General features: G+C 38.5%; 1 protein-coding gene across 7 annotated transcripts in view; it reads right to left on the bottom strand.

Moving 5' to 3' along the window:
* The window catches only part of Dock7 (dedicator of cytokinesis 7), a 190758-nt gene that overhangs the window by 28423 nt on the left and 140919 nt on the right, over nucleotides 1-21416 (bottom strand). For 6 of the 7 annotated variants that reach the window (XM_076934627.1, XM_034502690.2, XM_034502689.2 and 3 more), the window contains 8 exons: nucleotides 19673-19827; nucleotides 14107-14289; nucleotides 13871-14006; nucleotides 10329-10425; nucleotides 9116-9212; nucleotides 7123-7257; nucleotides 6171-6323; nucleotides 518-676 (listed from right to left, as the gene is read on the bottom strand). In XM_076934627.1, the coding sequence (XP_076790742.1) occupies nucleotides 518-676; nucleotides 6171-6323; nucleotides 7123-7257; nucleotides 9116-9212; nucleotides 10329-10425; nucleotides 13871-14006; nucleotides 14107-14289; nucleotides 19673-19827 (1115 nt within the window). Of the gene's footprint in view, nucleotides 1-517; nucleotides 677-6170; nucleotides 6324-7122; nucleotides 7258-9115; nucleotides 9213-10328; nucleotides 10426-13870; nucleotides 14007-14106; nucleotides 14290-16151; nucleotides 16371-19672; nucleotides 19828-21416 lie in introns of those variants that run through there. The other variant, XM_076934628.1, reaches the window with a different exon arrangement.

Below are 21416 nucleotides of genomic sequence, written 5' to 3'. Positions count from 1 at the left end.
TATGTGGGTGTGACAAGGGAGGGCATTCTTCACTTGACTATACTGTAAGCAGGGAGGAGGTGCAGAAAAACGAGGACCACAGGAGCACAGGAGGAAACTGCCTCTCACTGTGTTAACAGTGGGCTCGGTGAAGCTAGTTTTCCTAAAGGCAAGCTAATATTTGAATAAGAGGCAGGAACTGCCTATGTCTACTGCTACAAATGAGTAGAATTACACAACCAGATTAACTGAATGGGGGCTGTGGAGATGGCTGAGTCTGTCCTCAGCATCCACAGGCCAGGTGTGGTGGCTGGCATTTCACAGAATTCCAGCACGTACTGAGGCAAAGACAGGAGGATCCTTGGGCCTCACTGTCAGCATCCAGCCAAACTAGGAACTCCAGGTTCAGTGACAGGGTGGGAAACTGAAAGAGGAATGACAACTGACTTTGACCTCTGGGCCTTCACATGTATGGACACACACATGTGCGCACACACACACACACACACACACACACACACACACTAGCATTTCTCACCTGATCAGGAAATGTGGTTTCCCTCAATTCTAGATCTTCTTCAGCATATGTCAAAATAGTTTTTAGAGAGCGTCTTAAGAATTCTTCATTAAAATTCTGAGACGTACCCACCAAAGAAGACAGTGACATTGTGACTTGCATTTTCACTCTGGCAAAGTTCTGTGAAAGGGAAATTGTCAACAATTAAGACAGTCACAATAAAACGTGTTTTTGTTTCCCTGCAAAAAGAAAGGGCTAGGACCATGGCTCAGTGCTAGGTGCTTGCTAAGCTTGTGTGAGGTCCTAGGTTTGATCCCAATATTGCAAATGAAACAAAATCAAAGTTTGGTGGAAAAAATTCTGAAACATTTTTTTAAGTAATAAAGTATACACAATGCAATCTGATTTTTAAAAGGACGCTATGGACTCCAGGAACTAAGCAGGGTCTCCTGCAGCCTTCCTTCCACACACCCTATCCCTTTGTCTCACTCCTAGGAACCCCTGGTCATGCAAGGGGATCAGATCAGCTAAGTGATTTTTCACTTTCCTGCCCATCCACTAATTCCAATTTTCTAGTCTTATCCCTGGCTTTGTAGCAGACCAACTACTGTGGTTTCTCCTTCCTGTCTGGCCTTACTCCCAGGGAACTAAGCAGATTTTCTCCTACAGCCTTTCTTCTCACCTACCCCTCTGTCTCAGCCACCAACACCAGAGACACTCTCTCCCTAGAAACCCACTAGTGGCCAGAAAATTAGATCCTCCAGGGAACCAAATCTTTGAGGCAGACCTGCTTTCTTCCCTCCTGTGTACCTCCTCAGTGCCCTTCCCATTTCAGCCTCTCCACATTCCTGTGTGTAGGTCTAGATGCCCAGAAACAAGTTTACTTGGGAACTGCAGTATCTATACACGAGGTGTTCACAAGTACCTCCAAGCAGTCAACCCACTGGTGCTACATGCTCCTAAGGTCCACAGAGGGCAACAGAAACCAAGGAACAAAAAAATCCAACAAAGACCAGATAATAAGACCCAGAATTAGAATCATCCCAAACCCAAATGCCAGCATAAAAACAGAACCAATAACAGCCAGGAAGATGCAGGACAATATGTCTTCATTAGAATCCTGGAACCTTACCACAACAGGCCCCAAGTATTCCAACACAGCTGAAGCACAAGACAAAGACTTCAAAATAGCTATTATGAATATAATCAAGGACCTGAAAGAAAATATGAATCTACTAATAAAATCTATGAAAACACAGACAGTGGAATAAAATAAACAGTTCAGAACATGAAAATAGAAATGGAATTACTAAAACCAAAACTGAGGTAAAATTAGAAATGAAAAATTTAGGAACTCAAATAGGAAACTCAGAGGCAAGCCATACCAACAGAATATAAGACAAGATAGAAAAAATGGATACTCCAGTCAAAGAAAGTGTTAAAACCAACCAACAAAAACCAAATCAAACCAAAACAAACCTCCTGGCACAAAGCATCCAGAAAATTTTGGAAACTATGAAAAGACCAAATCTAAGACTAATAGGAATAGAGGAAAAAAAAAAAAAAAGCCCATGTTAAAGGCACAGAAAACATGTTCTACAAATTCATAGAAGAAAATTTCCCTCACCAAAAGAAGGAAGAACATATTAAAGTACAAGAAGCATATAGAATACAAAATAGACTGGATCAGAAGTGAAATTCCCCATAATACATAATAATAAAAACACTAAATGTACAGAACAAACAAAGAATATTAAAAGCTGCAAGGGAAAGAGACCAAGTAACATATATAGGCAGACCTATTAGAATAACGCCTGTTTTTTCAATGGAGCCTTCTAAAAGGCAGAAGGGCCTGGACAGATGTTCTACAAACTCTCAGAGACACCAGAAGCCAGCCCAGATTACTATACCCAGCAAAACTTTCAGTCACAATAGATGGAGAAAGAAAGACAATCCTTAATGAAACCAAATTTAAGCAATATCTATCTACCATTTCAACTCTAAGAAGGCACTGAAACTTCAACATGAAAATGCTAATCACACTCAAGAAAACACAAGAAATAAATAATCTCAGAACAGCAAATCAAAATAGTGGGGAAAAACTCACACCACTACAACAAAATGATAAACACTGTACATTAATAGCTCCCAACATCAATGGCCTCAATGACCCAATAAAGAGGCAGTGATTAACAGATCACATTATGAAACAGGATCTATCCTTCTGATGCATCTAAGAAACAAAACCATTTTTTAAATTAAGGATTTATTTGTTTATGTATGTGGGTATTTTGTCTGCACACCAGAAGAGGGCCTCAGATCCCACGGGACTACAGCTGTAAGTGGCTATGAGTCATCATGTGGATGCTGGGAATTAAACTCAGTAACTCTGGAAGAACAGCCAGTGCTCTTAATTTTAAGCCATTTCTCCAGCCTCAAGAAATACATCTTAATATCCAAGGATAAACATCATCTCAGAGATAGGAGCAGATATTTCAAGCAAACGAACCCAGGAAACAAACAAGGGTAGCCATTTTAATATGTGACAAAATAGTCTTTAGACCAAAATTAATCAGAACAGATGGGGAATGATACTACATATTCATTAAATGAAAAATGCATCAAGAAAATATTGCAATTCTAAATAATTATGCACCAAATACAAGGGCACCCAAATTGATAGAAGAATACAGCTACAGCAAAAATCACATATTGATGCTCACACATTGACAGGGGGTGACTAAAACATTGGTCATCCAGATAAAAACTAAACACAGAAAGGCTGGAGCTGATATCATAAACCAAAAAGATCCACTAGTATTTATAGATCATTTCATCTAAACGCAAAAGAATATACCTTCTTCTTAGCACCTCCAAAATTGACCACATCCTTGGCCACAAAGGAAGCCTCAATACATAAAAAGAAAATTGAAAAACACTGCATCTTATCTATCCATTGCAGATTAAAGCTGGATATCAATATCGGTGGAAGCATCAGAGAGCTTACAAGTTCCCAGAAACTGAACAACTCACTACTGAATGAACAATGGGTCAAGAAAGAATGAAATCCTTTTTAGAATTGAATGAAAATGAAAGTACAACATATCCAAACTTATGAGACACATGAAAGGCAGTTCTCAGAGGCAAGTCCACAGCATTAAGTGCCTACATTAAAAAAAAAACAAAAAAACAAAACAAAACAAAACAAACAAACAAACAAACAAACAAAAACTGGAAAATATCCTCTTAGTCACTTAACAGCGAAAGTTCTAGAAGAAAAAGAAGAAAACACACCCCAAAGGAGATGGCAAGAAATAATCAAAGTCAGGCTGAAATCAATAAAACATATGCAAAGAAAGAATCAACAAAATAAAGAGTTGGTTCTTTGAGACAATCAGCAAGATTGATAAACTCACAGCCAGATGAACTAAAAACCAACAAAGCAAAAGCCATCACCAACAAAATTCCAACACATTTTTTTCAACAGAAATTGAAAGGACAATTTTCAGCTGTATATGGAAGCACAATAAACCAGGATAGCTAAAACACTCCTAAGGAGAAAAGAACTGCTGGAGGTGTCGCCCTCCCTGACTTCCAATTGTACTACCAAGCTATCATAATAAAAACAGTATGATACTAGCATACAAAGATACACTGAGAAATGGAATTGAAATGAACATTCAGACATAAATCTACAGACCTATGGACACACCTATAATCTTTAATAAAGAAACCAGAAATGCTGATATCACAAAACTCTTCAGCTTAGGGCATCAAGTATGCCAAGAATATACTCTACCACTAAGCTATGTTCTGACCTCCAGATCCATAGATGAAGTGCAGTGTTTAACTCTTAGCTTACTAGGTCCATGCCATGATGAAAGTTCACTAAGACATACCATGCATAAGAACGTATAGCAGATTCTTTTACAGTGATGTTTTTAAGAGTTTACTGTTTATCTTCTTTTTTCCCCACAGTATAAATTCATTGCTATTCCATTATTCTCTATTATGAGGCCACTCTTAAAACTATGTCTTTTTTTTTTTTTTTTTTTGACATTTTCTACTTGACACTTATGTGTACTCACAGTATACTGGCCACTGTCTCCTTAGGAGCTCTTGCTTTATGTTCTCCATATAAACAGAAAGTTTCCTCATTCTTTGTGTGTTTTAGTGCCAGGGACTGAACTCAGGGCCTCAGTACAGAAAGGCAAGTGCTCCTGACATTGAGCTAAATTCCCAGATCATCTTATTAAAGAATAATTTAATCTACTTCTTTTTAATCTCTTTATTCCTGTTATTTATTTTAAACACATATTGTGATGGTTAGTGTTAATTTGCTAAACTCTAGAATCACATAGGAGATGAGTCTTTAATCGTATCTGTGAGGGATTGTTTTGATTCATCTTAACTTCTAAGAATGTCTGCTATCATTTTCTTGATTGCACTGGTGTGTGAGCACACATTTTTATTTTGGTTAGTCTATTCCCTGGACAGAGAACCTTGAACTACAGAAACAGAGAAAGAGACCAGAGCAAAGGCCTGCATCTATCCCTGTCTATTTCCTGACTGGGGATGTGGTAGCCAGCTGCTTCCAGCCCTTGAAGCCTTGATTTCCTGCCATGATAAATTGCACTTTGAGCCATGAGTGCAAACAAACCTGTTCTCCCTTCAGTTGCTTCTGTAATGTTTTTTATCCAACAAGAGGAAAAGGACTAAAACACCAATGTTCCCTATTTTTGTCAAAAATCTCTTCACACTTGACAGGCACTTAACAGCTTCAGTGATACCTTTCCTTCAACTAACATATATACTTGTCTTCAGATCATATTCCTCTGTAGAACTCAAGACCATTCTGTTTTACTGAAAAGTTCCATCTGGATGCTGTATGGATAACCTGACATCAGTTAGCCATGTACCTCCTTTCCTGTTGACTTTCTCAGGTCTGCCCACACTCACCCTTCTCGCCACAGGATGAACCTACTCCAGTCCCTGCTGCCTTTAAACTGTCAGGTTTTCATTCCTAAAACCACTGCTTTTGTCAGCAGCCATCCCATATCTACCCTGAGTCACTGCAATAACTTCCTGGTTAATTACCTGACTGTTTTGTAGGCCTGCACTCTATCTTTTGTGTAAAATACTCAATCATTCCTTTATAATTTGCCAGTAGCTCCCACAGTGTGAACAATAAAATTTAAGTATTCAAGGGAGTAAATATATTACACTATGTAGTAGGGACTGAGAAGGTAATAGTAAAGAACAAAGTTAGCATCGCTGCCAGTTTTAAATAACTTACTTCTAGTCAGAGATGCTAATCTATAAGTGCTAATCTATGAATTGTCTTTTTTTCCCTAAAACAGGGGAAAAAAAAAAATCCCAGAACAACAGAAAATGCTATCAAGAAATCCCATGTGCAGTCAAGTGTTAAGGACTTTAAAAAACTAGATGTAATTTATAATGCAACTAACAATCTTTTGTATTAGGCTATGAGAACCTAGCACCCAACAGAAATAGAGCAGTATGAGTCTGTATCACCCAACACACACCACACATATGCAGGCACTCATGCATACAGTCATAGGATGGGAAATAAAGACATTCTAAGTTCTTAATACCTGTCTATTGGAGCTGTATTTCATTATGAACCCTGACCACTTTCATGGCAGACACTTACATTCCCGATCTCAAAGTTCTGCCTCATGAGGAGGTAAAGGGAGGCACTAGCATGCGACCGGATTGTACTGATGCTGCTGCTGCAATGTCGGAGAAGCCGGAGGCACAGATCCGCACACTGCTCTGTCTCTTCCTCAAACAAGAGCTCAGGAAACTAAAAGCCAGAAAGATATATGTTAATATAGTCTGACTTAGAAATCTGATAGGTTAGCCCAGAATTAAAACGAATGGTTAAGAGACAATATTAGTTAAGGTCAACAGTGCAGATCACAGCTAGACAGGTGAGTTGAAAAACTGGTGATGTCACTTGGTAGGCAGCGATGTGATACTGGGCAAGTTTCATTTTTCCATGTGGTAGTCCCAACAACAAACATTATCTACATAAACTGTGTGGCTTCAGTCATGTATTATGAAGAAAAGTATGAACATGTAAGAGAACAACATAAACAAACAAAACCAAATGCACATGTTTCAGGGGTGTGGGCGGGGTGAGGACGACAAACAGGAAATAACAGGTGCAGCAGAGCACACAGCACCTTTACACAGCAAGGGTGGAACTGCCCATACACTTAATTCTTAATGAATGAGTTGAAGAGAAAGATACATGGTGGGAGCTAGAACTCAGTCAAAGAGTGCTTGCATCGCGTGCCCAAAAACCAGGCCTCAATGTCTAGTATCACAAAACCCAGTGGAATAAGAAAAACGAGGAGGATAGCCTGCACTCAGCTACTGATTTCAGGTTCTTCTCAAAACAAAATGATTTTAGACAGGAAGCTGATTATCAATAAATCAGGTCAATATAAGTTCTGAAGACAGAATCAGAGTCAGAGGCCCAAGAGTTTTAAGTGTTTAAAATAATTTATAACATATTAACCAGTGAGTGTGGCAAATGACCTTGGACAGTGTTAAAGAAGGAAGTGAAGTCACATAAGACCACAGGTAAAATAACTCACCTTTGAGACCAGGGCTCTCTGCGTGGCAAAGCAGTGCTGCAGATACACTGCACTTTGGTTGCAGGCCATGCTCTGTAGTAGCACTTTTAGCACACCACCCAGAATGCTCTCTTTGGATTCTGTTACAGACACAGTCTGCAATTTAAAGATAAAAATGTAAAATAAACAGGTGCCTATAATGTGGCTAGGTAAGTAAAATATGTATGAAAACATTTACAAGACAGGAAAATGGTAAAAGCTGGAAGGACTTCAAGAGAAGATGCCACACAGTGTTTGGATGGAAGGAAAAAAGGAGTGAAAAGGCCAGAGAGAATTCCAGCTGTAAGTGGGAAGAGGACCACGGACAGTGGCAGGAAAACAGCAAGTACATTCTAGGAAATTTGTACATAAACTTGGACATCTGACTTGAAGCATTTGCAGAAGTGTCCATGGCAGATAACATTTGTTATATATCAAAAATAAGTTTTTCTCTTTCCTCCTTTAAGAAAAGGACTCCTGGCTTTTGTCTAGGCGACTTGGAACTAATCTAAAAAGAAGTGTGAACTAAAGACAAGCTCCTCCATGAGGCATGCCCTTAGAAACACACATGGTTCCTTTGCCTCCTGAAGTGTAGTGTGTGAGGAGTGAAGCCTGAGCAAGTACCTGGAATAACCTAGCTTATACATATTTATACCACTGGGAAAGGGTCAACATTTGAAATGTAAATAAACAAAATAATTAATAAAAATATTTATACTATTTCTTTTTTTCTAGTAGTTTAGACCAATAGATCATTAAAATATAAAGCCTTTTAAAGTCTGAAGAATTCCCCATTTTTGTCATTAAGCAGTCAAGAAACAGAGAACTTTAAAAACTATTTATTTGTCATCTTGTGTGTTTGTCTACATGTTGTATTTGTATGTGTATGTATATGCAGCCGGAAGTGGGAATTGAGTGTCTTCTACCATGCTCTGACTATTTCTTTGAGGCTGGGTCTCTCTGAACCTTGGGCTGTGTCTTCCTGGCTAGGCTGAAACCCAGCAAGCCTCAGTGATGCCCTGTCTTCAAGTCCTTTGAACTGGGTTACAGGCATATGTGAGGAGCCAGGCTTTGTTATGTAGATGCTAGAATCTGGTCTGCAGCCTTCACAATTACATGGTAAGTGCTCCTAAAACTGAGTAATCTCTCTAGTTCCAAGAAATACTGAAGGTTTTATGTTTTGAAATTTTCCATCAGGATAGCAGCAAGAATAATAACCTTAAGGAAGTGAATAGAACAGACTACAAAGAGAATACAGAATGCTATGAAGTAGGCAACATTACAACAGCATTGAGCTAAGACACTGAGAGAGTGACAGTGGCAGAAAGAGACTGCCAGAAACAGGTGAGACTTTTTTACTAAAACAACTGGAGCATCCTGGTAATGGATTCACACCCTGGTTCTTCTACTTTCCTCCTGTGTTCATGGGACATTCTGAAACATCTCTGTGGCTAACTACTGTCACCTATGAGAGCAGGACAGCGATCATTTCAACAGCCTTTCTCTTATGAAGATCACATAAGTTAACACTTGTAAAGTGCTAAGGACATTGTTTGAAACACTTCCTAAGTGGCTCCTGTCACTAATAGGGTATTACTGTCTAGAAAGCAGTTTACAGCTATGTAAAATTACCAAATAGGGCCATTACACATAAAAAGCTAAACTACTGCTTAATATGTAGAAGATACAGAATAAACCCGGCATCTCTCTGTGCTGCATGTTACATATATTTCAGCAGGGTACCCCATTATTAGAAACACAAGACAAGACCTTGAATATGATAAACAGATGTAGATTTTATAAGCACTCTCAAAGAATAAACATTTGGAAACTTGGGAAGAAACAGAATTTATAACTAGAGAATCACCGACTACTAAGAACTACTGGTGTCTGATTACCACTGTGTGGCTCAAACTGATTTTCCAGTCTCCGTCTGTTGAATCCATATGCAAGCCTCTTGCCTGCCCGTCCTTACCTGGACGATGATCTCTAGCGTGTCTAAGATGATGAGGTTGGCTTCAGTAGCCAGGTTTCCATCAATCAGTGCTTCGTGTTCTATCTCTGCTCTGGACCTGATACAAAATATTGTAAAAAATTTTACTTACCTTTTCAAAAAGCCAGAAATAAAAAAATGACTTAAAGATTCATTAAAACAAAAACCTTGAAACTATTTGCTTCAAGGAAAACTTACAAAAAAGTAAGAAAGAGTCAGCATTTAATGTATTAAAATATTCTGTTTCCCTACATCTTGTTATAAGCAACACATACATCTTTCTTTTTTTTGTATTAAGACAGGTTCTCACTGTATATGCCTGACTGGCCTGGAACTTGTTATGTAGACCAGGCTCCATTGGTCTCCCACAAAATGTCACTGAGGGCATGCATGCTTGCTTTGCCTTTTAGGCCTACAGCACTCTTCTTTACAGCGGTCACCACAGACACTAGGTGGCGCTATGTCTACACACTGTTTTATGTAAGGCAGTGTTCAAAAGCTGAGGGCTCCTCCTAGATTGCAAACATTTTCAATGTATTTATCAACAACAATAAAAACACTGTATTTTCCTAAGATTTTACCTAATTTCCTCTTCGCTATTCATACAAATATTCTCAGACAGTAAGTAATTTAACTCTTAAATAAGACTGCGTGGAATCATACATTAGAAACAAAACTTTAAAAAAATGGCAATAGATACTGCTAACAAACCTGATTATAATCATTACAAAATTGTATATATATACATATTTAATATATATTAACATATGTATTATATTAATATATATTATATATAAATATGTATATATACACATATTTAATATATTATATATATATATATTAAAACTCACATTGTATAGTACACATACATTTCTTGCCAATTATAACCCAATAAAGAGAGGAAATACAAACAAAACAATTTGATGCTGAAATCAGTTGCAAAACACATGTTCCATAGAGGATTAGTTGGGTAAATGAGCTTGCTTTATTTATTTTTAAATCAGGTTTTAAATATGCAATATATTTTACTATAACATATAAAGTTATTTTCTCAGTTTTTAATTTAAAACTTAAAAATCAAACATAAACAACATATTTTCTAAGATATGAATGCCTTATAAAAATAAAAACCTAAAATAATTTGTTTTGTGTTTAAAATCTAGGCAGCCCATTAACACAATAGAAATCATATTACTTATCGAGTTTCTCTGTGTTCTGACGCCAGTGAGTCATATCCTTTCTCCACCGCAGGTTTTCTTGGCTCCCAAAGGCACTTCCAGATGGGCTCCTCTCTGTCAAACCAATTTCAAAATGGTATTTCAGTTGGACCATACATATACATTTGACAACACACAAGAAATAGTGGATATTCTTGATTTTATAAATAGCCATTTCTTTCAGTTTCAGTGGAAGAACTGGCAAAAAAAAACCTGATTTTTGTTTAAAAGTTTTCATAATAACTAAGGAGAAAATATTTTCTATATAGACTAAATCTTGGGGAAAAAACCCTTTCAAATAAGCAAAGAAAGGATCTAACATGGGTTGTGTTATATAAGGCCAAATGGAACAGCTTATTCCCAAGAGTGTACTGGGATGGGTTTAGTCATCCTACCTTCTTGCTCTCCCTAAAAGGATTGGTAGTCTGAATAGCCTCACTACATGCTCCTGATTTAGGATGTACACAATGGCTACTCAGAGTTTTATCTGATTGGTTTGCTCATCAACTTCTATTGGTTAAACAATCATCCACCACCTCTTTGGGAACCTTCCCCCACCCTCCAAGAAATCCTTGCCTAAGTATTTGCTTTGCTTGTTGTTCATAACATTAATTATTAATTTTTTTGCTGCAATAACATGAGGTTTAATGATAATAATAATAATCCAGTGCACTGGGGTTCTCTCGCATGCAGCCAAGAAGAACCCTGAGTTGAAATGATGAATTTTTAATGAGACACAGTCTCACTCTGTAGACCAGGCTGGCCTGAAATATACTACTTAGCCAAAGCTGACCATGAATTTAACAAAATCCTCCTGTCTCAATCTGTCAAGTGCTGGAATTACAGATGTGAGCACCTGGTAGGCTCTATAGCATTTATTCAAATAAGACCATGTTACTTGACAGATGTGATGCCCTTTTTCTTCAGTATTTAATAATAAAGTATCTGGAATATACTGAGTATACAATAAATTCATGTTCATAAAAAAGCATAATAGGGACTAGGAAGATGGCTCCATGAATAAGTATTTGCCATGTAAACAAGAGAATAGGAATTCAGATTCCCAGAACCCACACACATTCTAGGTAGGTGTTACTGTAACCTGCTTGTAATTTTAGTTGTGGGAGGTGGAGACAGGGACCTTTGGAACAAGCTGGCTAGCAAGATGGTCATATTATAGCACTTTGGGTTAACTACCAAGGCCTTGCCTCAAAGAATAAGGAGGCATAATTGAAGAAAATTCTCACATCAACCTCAGGTCTCCACATATCCATGCAATGCACCACACATGTACATGCACATATACAAGCATGCAGATAAACATACACCACACACAGACATAAAGAAAAACAGCACACGAGGGGGGATGGTGGGGAGGGAGGGAGGAAGGGAGGGATGGTGGGGAGGGAGGGAGGAAGGGAGGGATGGTGGGGAGGGAAGGAGAGGGAGAGAGAGAGACAGAGACAGAGAGACAGACTGAGATGTGACGCAGTGCTGAGAACTAAACTTCTGGCCTCTACAGGAGCAGTCTACAATTACTTCCTTTGGTCTATTTCTGGTTCTATAGGAAGTGGGGAGGGGTGCTTTCTCCTCGAGGACTTCAGGTTTGAAGGCAGACTGGATGGCATGGAGAGCCTTTTAACAGAAATTTACCCTGATGGACAAAGCACCCACTGGGGCTGGTGGAGAAATCCACAGCATGTGATGGAATCAGATTTCAAGCTTCCAATTAGAAAATGAAAAGTCCACTTCTGAAAACAGTGACACTTAAAACTGTTTGAGAGGATGGAAGAACAATGAAGGGAGAAGTTCAGAGGTCACACAGGAATTCTAAAAGTATTAAGAAACAGAGATCACTTTATGTAATGAGACAAATCTCTATGCTTTCCTATTGTTTTCTTTTCTGAACTTTTAAATTTGAAATATTTTCTCTAGCTTTATTATTATTATTGCTGTTGTTGTTGTTTTAAATATGTGTGTGTACACAAGGACAGGTACTCATGGAGGTCTGAGACCATGGATCCCTGGGAACTGGAATCACAGGTGGTGGTAAACAGTGTACCATGGGTGCCTCTGCAGGAGTGTTAACCGCTGAGTCGCCATCCGGCCTCTTCTGAACTGTATTCTGATTACATTTACCAGCCCTTTCCTGGCTTCCTACTTATCCCACCTCAATGCTCTTTCTCTCCTTTATAACCCATAGAGTTCGATTTGTGTCACTCAAATGCTCTCGGATGTAGAGCCTGCCATGGGGCATGGTCAACACACATCCTTAACACTGGCAACAGCTCTTACGCTAGGCATGGGAATTCTTGCTACCTCCATGCTGGGATTGTTGGCTTGAGCTCCATTTTTCCTTCCCAGGCAGAGTGTGTCTTACTCATTAAATTCTAAACACATATAGAATATATAACCTAATTAAGTAAATAATCTATACTAATGTATCAGAAATTCCAATTAACAATTACAGTTCATAGGCTGGATGTGGTGGTATACACACCTGTGGTCCCAATATTTGAGGAGTAAGGCAGACAGATCACCAACAGTCAAGGTCAGCCTGTTCTTACACATTCAGTTCCAGGCCACCCAGGGTTAAGCTACCAGACAAGACCCCATCTCAAAATAAATAAATATGTAGAGTAAAAAATAAAATCCATCACAGATTCACAATTTACCTTTTTCACACCCAATGCATACATGCTTTGTGTTTAGTATGTATTCTTTATACAGGTGACTAAGCCATTCCTCTGACATTACAGAATTTTATCAAAATTTGTGTTTACATGTCATTTTAGTTTTTACAAATGTTCACACATATATTATCGTTACAAAGATGCTAAGATAGGTAGTTCCACTACCTTCTCAATTCTAAAAGTAATTACAAAGAGGTAAGGAAAGAATGCTGGGCGATCATGGCCAACGTTAACAGAAGTCAACCTAGGGTTAGACACAGACCTCATCTGGGAAAAACTATTTTTTCTCCTTCTCAGGTTTGTCTGTGGGCAACATTTTTGCATTTGATATATAATATATTAATTACTGTGCAGACTAGAACATTTAACAGTAAAGAGGCAAGTTACATATACCGAACAGTAATACGTACTAGACTCCAGGTGATGATGTGCTGTGGGGGTTTACTCACTGTAACAAGTGTGCTTCTCTTAGACATCTCAATATTGGAGGAAGTTATGCATGTCTGTTCAGAGGATACACATAAATCTGTGTCCTTTGTGCTCAATTGTGCTCTGAATCTAAAATGTCTGTTTTTAAAAGGAGCAGGAAGGAATGCTATTGACACTTACACAAGGGCAAACTGTGACCATCCAGAGAAAACTAGGATACAGGCCTATCATCTGAAATCAGAATCTCATCTAGCATCTTCAGAGAAGCACTTACCATGTTGATTCCATTACATTCAAAGAGTTTCTGGAAAGTTATGGTGGACTTGCAACAATGATGACTATAGGACACAGTTCTTGGAAGTGGTGCAGCCCTAACCAAGAGGAAAAGATGCACCTACCAAGTTGCCCTCGGCTCCGCCGTACCATTTCCTGCCTGGCACCAATGCTCCCCAGGATGGCTTCCTCAAGCTTGGCTCTCATGTCTTTTGATTTCTTGAAGGTTAAACTATTCATTCTTTCAAATACCTTTTTCCCCTAAAATTGAAACATCAGAAGAGGCACTGAGGACACTTCCTTCTTCCTTTCTGTATTATTTTACTTCCTTATAAGTTTCAATGGTGTAATGGCTACTTACTTTGTACTCAAAGCAAGATACACACAAGTAAAGCAGATCTAACAGCCGGTTCAGCTGGAGGACTGAGAGGTCTGTAAACCATTTCTGCAAAACTGTTTCATCTGCATTCTTAAGAACCCAAAGCAGACAGATCAAAAGGCTCCGGCTTGATTCTGCTGAGAAGGTGGTGTGCTGCCTGCCACTCTGAAAACAAAGAAGAGTAGCATGAGACCCACTGACCAGGGATCATTTGGTTTTTTTGTTCGCACACACTGGCAACTCCAGTATTTGGGAAACTCAGGTAGATGGCCTCCAAGTTTGAGGCTAGTTTGAGCTACCTATAAAGCTTCAGGAAACCCTGGTTATATTCCAAGACTCTGCCTAAAATCAAATAAACAAATACTTTAAAACAAAATTTTCTTAAAAATACACTACTCATTGCTTCTTAAATCAAGAATTTGATTTCACTAACACATGGGAAAGCCAGCCATACAGAGCCCTAATATTGGAAGTTTATGGACAGCAGTTGATATTTGTTTTAATGTGGCAGAACCGCCAACAGAGAACAGTACATGTTAGGAGAAAGCATAAAGAGAAAACAAAGTTTCTACTATTAAAACCCAAAGAACATATCATAGAACATCAGAGATGATAAAAAAGATGAGCAAAGCAACTGACTCAGAGTAAGTGGTAGCATTGAATAATAACAAAAAACCCCAAAACTAATGGTAAACTAATGCTGATACAGTTTAGGGGAGTATTGCTTCTTTCAAATAACCAGTGACATAAGAAAGGAAATGCCAAGTCATGATATGGTGGTTTGAATGGAAATGTCCTCCACAGTCTCAGGGATTAAAACACTGGGCTCCCTGTTGGTAGAACAGTTTTGGTAGAGTAGTCTTCTGGAGGAAATACATCAGTGGGGCAGGCTCTGAGAGTAAAAGCCTTCAGCCATTTCCAGTTTGCTTTCTCTGCTGCATGCTTATGGTTGAGATGTGAGCTCTCTTTCAGCTTCCTGTTTCTGTGGCTGTGCCTTGGTCTGCTGTCTCAGAATGCTATCCTTCTAGAGCTTAAGTTAAAATAAATTCTTCCTTAAATTGTCTTTGGTCATGTGTTTTTTATCACAGCAACAGAAAAATAATTAATATACATATAGTAGAAAATGCTATTTTTATTTATGGCATATAAATTGAAAGGTATTTTCAATTTGTGATCTCTATCAGGACATAGCAATGAACTGTAAAGGAAAAACAAAGGACATGAACTTATTTATAACATCACTGACTCGGGGTCTTACTATCTATTTTAGTCAATGTACTAAGCTCTTCACACACACTATTTTAGTCCTCCAAAAGTATTCCAAAGTAAGTTGTCTCATCTTAATTTCACAAATAATAGAGAACAATAATGATATTGATTAAAGTAAAATCTGGCATGTGTTAAACACTATGCTAATAAGTCTCCTGAGTATTCACATCAATCTGATGAGATGATGTTTGACTATTAGTTTTCTTAAAAGGTAAGATTTTAGTCCTGGCTGACCAAATCCCAAAGCCTGCACTCCTTACTTGAGCAGTTACTTGTAGTGACAATTCTGGAGTTTTGGTTTCTTTAAAAACACAGAAATATTCTAAGAATATGATCTTGTTTTAATCCCAGGTGTAGGGATGTGGGGCTGCTTCAGACTGTCCTCAGCAGCTGGCCATAATTTGCCCCATGTTGTAGCAGAAGCATGGTTTTGCCAGCTGCAGATAATTTCTGCAACTGTGTGACCTTTGGAATTCTGGGAACTTTTCAGAGGGTATTATATAAATGTGAGGGCCCCAGAGGCTGATGGTTGTTGGTTATTCAGGGGGGTTGGTTTTAGTTTGTTACTGATAGGTTATTTCTATGCTGTTAAAAATGAGTCAATTTAAGCCAGATTAGATTATATTAAAGGCAAGTTTATTGGGAAACTGCACTAGGGGGAGTTCACTGGCCCCAGGGACCAAGGCCAGGGAAATTGCCATGGGAAAATGGGAGTGGGGGTGGAGGAGAGAGGGAGAGAGAAAGAGAGAAAGAGAGAAAGGGGCATATGTGCAGAGAGAGAAGAGAGTAGAGAGAGACCAGAATGTCTAGACTATACAGGGAGGAACTCCTGGGGGAAGATCAGCCCAGCCCTCGGGCTGGAAAGCTCTGGGTTATGGGCAGGGTATGCTGGGTAGGGACTGAGGAATTCTGGGGGAACATGGAAGCCAGGTCTCCTTTGGTATGCAAAATATGCACTTCAGTCCTTTGTCTCTGGTCTGAAAAACAAACAGTTAGTAGCCTTGGTTAAAGAAGAAACAAAAGGAAAGAAATTAGATTCAGGGATCTCTACCTCTCTGTCACCCCCCTCTATCCTTCTTTCTTCCCATCTAGTGATAGGGGATGGAATGAGCATGTGGGGGTGTGGGGGGGAGTAAAGGGGGAGCTAAAGGGTGGGAAAAGGAAGAATCCACGAAGTAGCAAAGACAGGTTATAGTTATTTGACTGTTTCCTTAAAAGAAGAACGAGATAAATAAGGAAAGACTCAGGAAAGCTGAATATACTTAGCTGCCAAGGTCATGATTTTACTTGTCTCCACAATCTTCCTTCTGTGTTCTGGCTGAAAATGATGGTAGTAGCTAAAACAAACTACATAGTCTGTCCCAGGCAATGTGCTAAACATTGAATGCGTATTAACTCATTTATCTCTTGCCAGTACTCAAAGAGATAAATAGTATTACACATCCCTTTTACAGTAAGAGAGCAGAGCCATCACAAGTCTTTGGCAGTCAATAGTGGGTCAGCGTTCCGCGTCCAGTGAATGTGGCTCTGGAGAACAACCTCTTACACATATACTGCCTCTGACGCACTTAATCATCAGTGAGGACCATGTAGGATATGGGGAGCAAGGGAGACAAATTTATTCTTCCAGAGAGCAGTACATTTTTAGAAAGTCAGGTGACTAGGACAATGTGATTTTGGTGTATGTAGAGGGACAAACTATAGAACAGAACGCACAAAAAAAGTCCTATACATTCTGAAATATGATCTATAACAGCATTTAGCGTGGTTCGGTTAATAAATGGTATTGGGACAACTGATTCCTCTTCAAGGGAAAAGAGTGTATTTCTATCTTGTATCATTCCATAAAAAAATAATTTCAGATCAAGAAAGAATGTAAATGGGAAAGGTAACATTTAAAACCATTAGGAAAAATACAGAGACGAGCTCATGCTAACCAAAGGCACAGCCACCCGAAATACATTAATTTTAATTTCAAATTGCTGAATACTTCATTATCAGTTCACCAAAGAAACAAAAATCTGGTAGAGTAACAAGGACTAAACCTCAACTGCCAGGGGAAAGCAGAGTAAACAGACAAACCCCAGTGAAGGACAGAATATTTAAACAGAAGCAGCCGCAAACACAGGACACTGTAACTAAGAGAAGAGTCATCAGATCTGAACACCAGGTATCTATGAACTGGATCATACACTAGACCTAGATGTAGACATGGGAAATGTAACATCTTCACTAAAATCCAGAAGTACCCTCCCTGACCGTAAGACCAGGCTATGAGCAGGAAGAAGGGAGTAACCAGAAATCTTTACAGCTAGAAATGTAAAAGTTCTAATTCTTAAACACCCAGAAATCTCTCTAAAGACCACAGTGAACATTATAGACATTTTGAGCTGAATAATGAAAAGGAGAACTTAATTAAAGCAACTAAAACCACCTGACAGGCCTGAAACTCACATCAAGGGAGAAATGATAGGAATTACTGAATTAAACATCTATCTGAAGGTAGAAAAAGACTGTCCAATAAACAAACAGAGAAGAAAGAAAGGAGTGTCATACGCACAGGCAGCCACGGCCAGGGACAGTCAGCAGAACTGAGCAGCAGCGCCCTGAGTCCTGCCAACCAACCATACACCTCAAAGGGCTTTTTCCTTTTTGACAGTTTTGGGACAAGGTCTCACTATGTAGCTGACCTCAAATTTACAATCCTCCTGCCTTAGCCTTCTTAGTGCTGAGATTACAGGCATAAATGAATGAACATGTCCAAACATTCAAAACTGCTGATGAGACAATATGAAACAAAAATACAAAATGCTAGCCATGGAAACAAACCGTTTACAGTGACTACATATGGAGCAGACATGAGGAAGATTATACTAAACATTTACAACAATTTTTTTTTTCCAAGACAGGGTTTCTTTGTGTAGCCCTGGCTGTCCTGGAACTCACTATGTAGACCAGGCTGGCCTCAAACTCAGAAATCGTCCTGCCTCTGCCTCCCAAGCCCTGGGATTAAGGGCATGCGCCACCATCGCCCGGCCCTAGAACAATTTTATTTGCCATGAAATTTGAATAAATTTTTACTAGACTATAATTTATAAAAATGAGTATAAGAAACAGTAAAGTTGAACAGTCTTATAGCCATGAGATGGCTAAACATCTAATGTCAAAAAAAAAAAAAAAAAAAAAATCTCTAACACCCCCTACTTCCTCAATGCAGGTACAGAAGGGAGAGACATTTTTCAAAACTCCAGGAAGGAAGAAATCTAATCTCAAAAACAAGCACATGAAAAGAACAGAAGGAAGAGGAAACTGGCCCAGGTCACTGCTAGCTTAGCTTTGATCTCAAACCTGCAAAGAACATACCGAGAAGATTACAGGCAGAGTTACTTAAGAGCACAAGTTTCATGGTTGTTTTAATAATTAACTGAAACCAGCTATTAGTGGTGGCTCACACCTTTAATCTCTGTACTCAGGAGGCAAGGGCATGCAGTTCTCTGAGTTCAAGGCTAGCCTGGTCTACAAACCAAGTTCCAGAGCTACATAGTGGTGGGTGCTGGGAACCAGGCTCTTTCACAAAGAACATCACCAGTAAAACGTAGGTAGGTTGGCCATTGTTGTGCTGGGCTTGCTAGAAATAAGGGGATGGAAGACACAGGGTCTTTTTTGGGAAGATGGAAATGTTACCAAATGTAGATAAAAGCCACACAGTTTTAAAATTAACTAAAACTATTAAACTGCACAGTTAAGCACGTCTACTTGAAACATAAAGCTATTAAAAAGCTGCCAAACACAGCAGTGCCCTAATATAGTACTGTATTTTCTGGAAAAAGTAATTTAAAGCTTTTTAGATGGAAACTGGCTCCATGATGGTTTGTCTCCTCCTGCTTCCATGGCCGCCCTGTTCAGGGAGATCTTCATAGAGTACTCTGCTAAACTTAAAAGGCATAAAATTTAAAGATATCTTGTGAATTTGACAGCATTTTTTAGAGCTGATATAGTGGGTTGTAAAAATGAAGGAAAAGAACTACATAAATAAGGTACTTTATAAAGTTCTGAATGGCAGAATACAGGGCTGCATCCTGTATGCCTCAAGGATAACAATTTTCAAACAGCTTTGTACATGGCACATATATTCTGGGAAAGTTAATGTTTTCATAGAGCTCAGAATACTTCTGCACTGGTGAATACAATGGCCTCAGCAATGGACCTCTTTGTATATATCTGATAGTCTAGAAAAATAAAATAAAACCCCCAATTTTTTATAAGAGGTTCATTTTACCGTTGACGTGAGGAGAAAACTGCCAGGTCTTGTTAGCTGAGGGACTGATGTTCCTGCAATTGCCATGGCAACTGTCTGGCTTATCATGCTGCCACTCTCACTATCATAATCATCAGGGGCTATACAAATTGGCCTCCCTCGTTGATTGTGTGTTTCTGAAAGGGAAAAAAGAAAGAAAACTTTAGGTCAGCTAACAGTTATTAAGCATTTGCTCCTTCCCTATTCTCCACGAGTCTTTAAAAGAGAGACTCATCAACTTACACATACAGCTGACTCCTGGACAACACACAGGTTATGGCTCCCAGAACCAACAGCCCACATGCAATTTCCACTCTCCCCAGACTCGACAACTAATCCTCTAGTTGACTGGCAGCCTTACAGACACTGTGCCACTGGTAACAGTGAGAATGTCTTAGGCAGAGGTGATTGGTGTCAAAGCACTTTAGATAGATACTCTTGACACATTAGCTCACTGTAATAGCCACAGGAGACAGCCATATAGTTACTATAGTAATGTATCTATAATATAGTATGTGCCAGAACTAACTGATGCTGTTGTTTTAATGCTGCGTTTATATTTATTTATGTCTTTTAACCGTGAATGCTGCCATATATATATATATATATATATATATATATATATATACTGTGTCTATTTTTAAAATAAATTTTATTTTTTTCATAATAGATTTATATACACTATGGTAGAAATAGCTTTTTAAAAGACTATTATCTGTATTTTATCATTTATCATACAATTTCTATGTACCTTATGTTTTTCCAAATGGTAGCAAATCTTAAAATTTCTTTTCAGTTAAATTTATATTTTTTAATACACTATCAATTTTTAATCAAGATTCATTTCTTTTTAAGCATTTAAACATTAACTCAGTTCTAGTGTAGTGCTTTCTATTGGAAACCTGAACTGAGCAGAAAGATCTAACTACATGAACATTTCTGCCTTCATGTGATCCAACCCCAGGGAGTATAACTTCACTAGTCTCTTAAAGACAGTTATTTCCTAATATCAGGTATCTAGGAAATGTTTTGACTTCATTAAACTGGAAGTACTTTTATCAGGCTAGTTTAAATACTGTTACAACCCAAAGTGTGCCTTTAAGTACTTTCTAAATAGTCAAAATAAGATGAACAAAACTTTGTTCTAGTTGTAAGGAACAGAGTAGTCTCAACATGCTAACTTGGAATAAACATAATTCTTGATGTACAGGTGAACATTAATTTCAGTTACATATTTCTAGATGAATAAAGCTGGTGATGAGAGTAGTAGACAAACGTCAAGAACTATTCTCTCTTAATATGCACAATATACAGGCATATAAACATAATCCATATAAACATACTCACCATATAAAAGGTGAGTATGAACTGCTATACATTCATAATTTAAAATTCCCCTAATGTCTTCTTAAGGGACTCTCACAGTGAATCTCCACAAATACTTAAAAGTTTTTGACAGTTTGTTAAGCATGGTTATTTACAATTTATTTTTATAGGAGTACATTTTAAAAATACCCACAATTATTTTATGTTTTCATATGTCTGGGTGTTTTGCCTGCATGTATATGCACCTTGCATATGCCTGGTAGCCACAGAAGCCACAGAGTGTACTGGAGGGTCCCCTGGAACTAGAGTTGCTGCTGGTGAGCCAACACTGAGTACTGAGAATCAAATGGAGTCCTCTGAAGAGCAGCCAGTGCATTTAACCACTGAGCCTCTTTCCAGC

The sequence above is a fragment of the Arvicanthis niloticus genome, chromosome 5 (genome assembly GCF_011762505.2).
Source record: "Arvicanthis niloticus isolate mArvNil1 chromosome 5, mArvNil1.pat.X, whole genome shotgun sequence".
NCBI lineage: Eukaryota > Metazoa > Chordata > Mammalia > Rodentia > Muridae > Arvicanthis > Arvicanthis niloticus.
The sequence above is the reverse complement of the archived record's forward strand: the minus strand, read 5'-3'. Positions and strand labels throughout refer to the sequence as shown.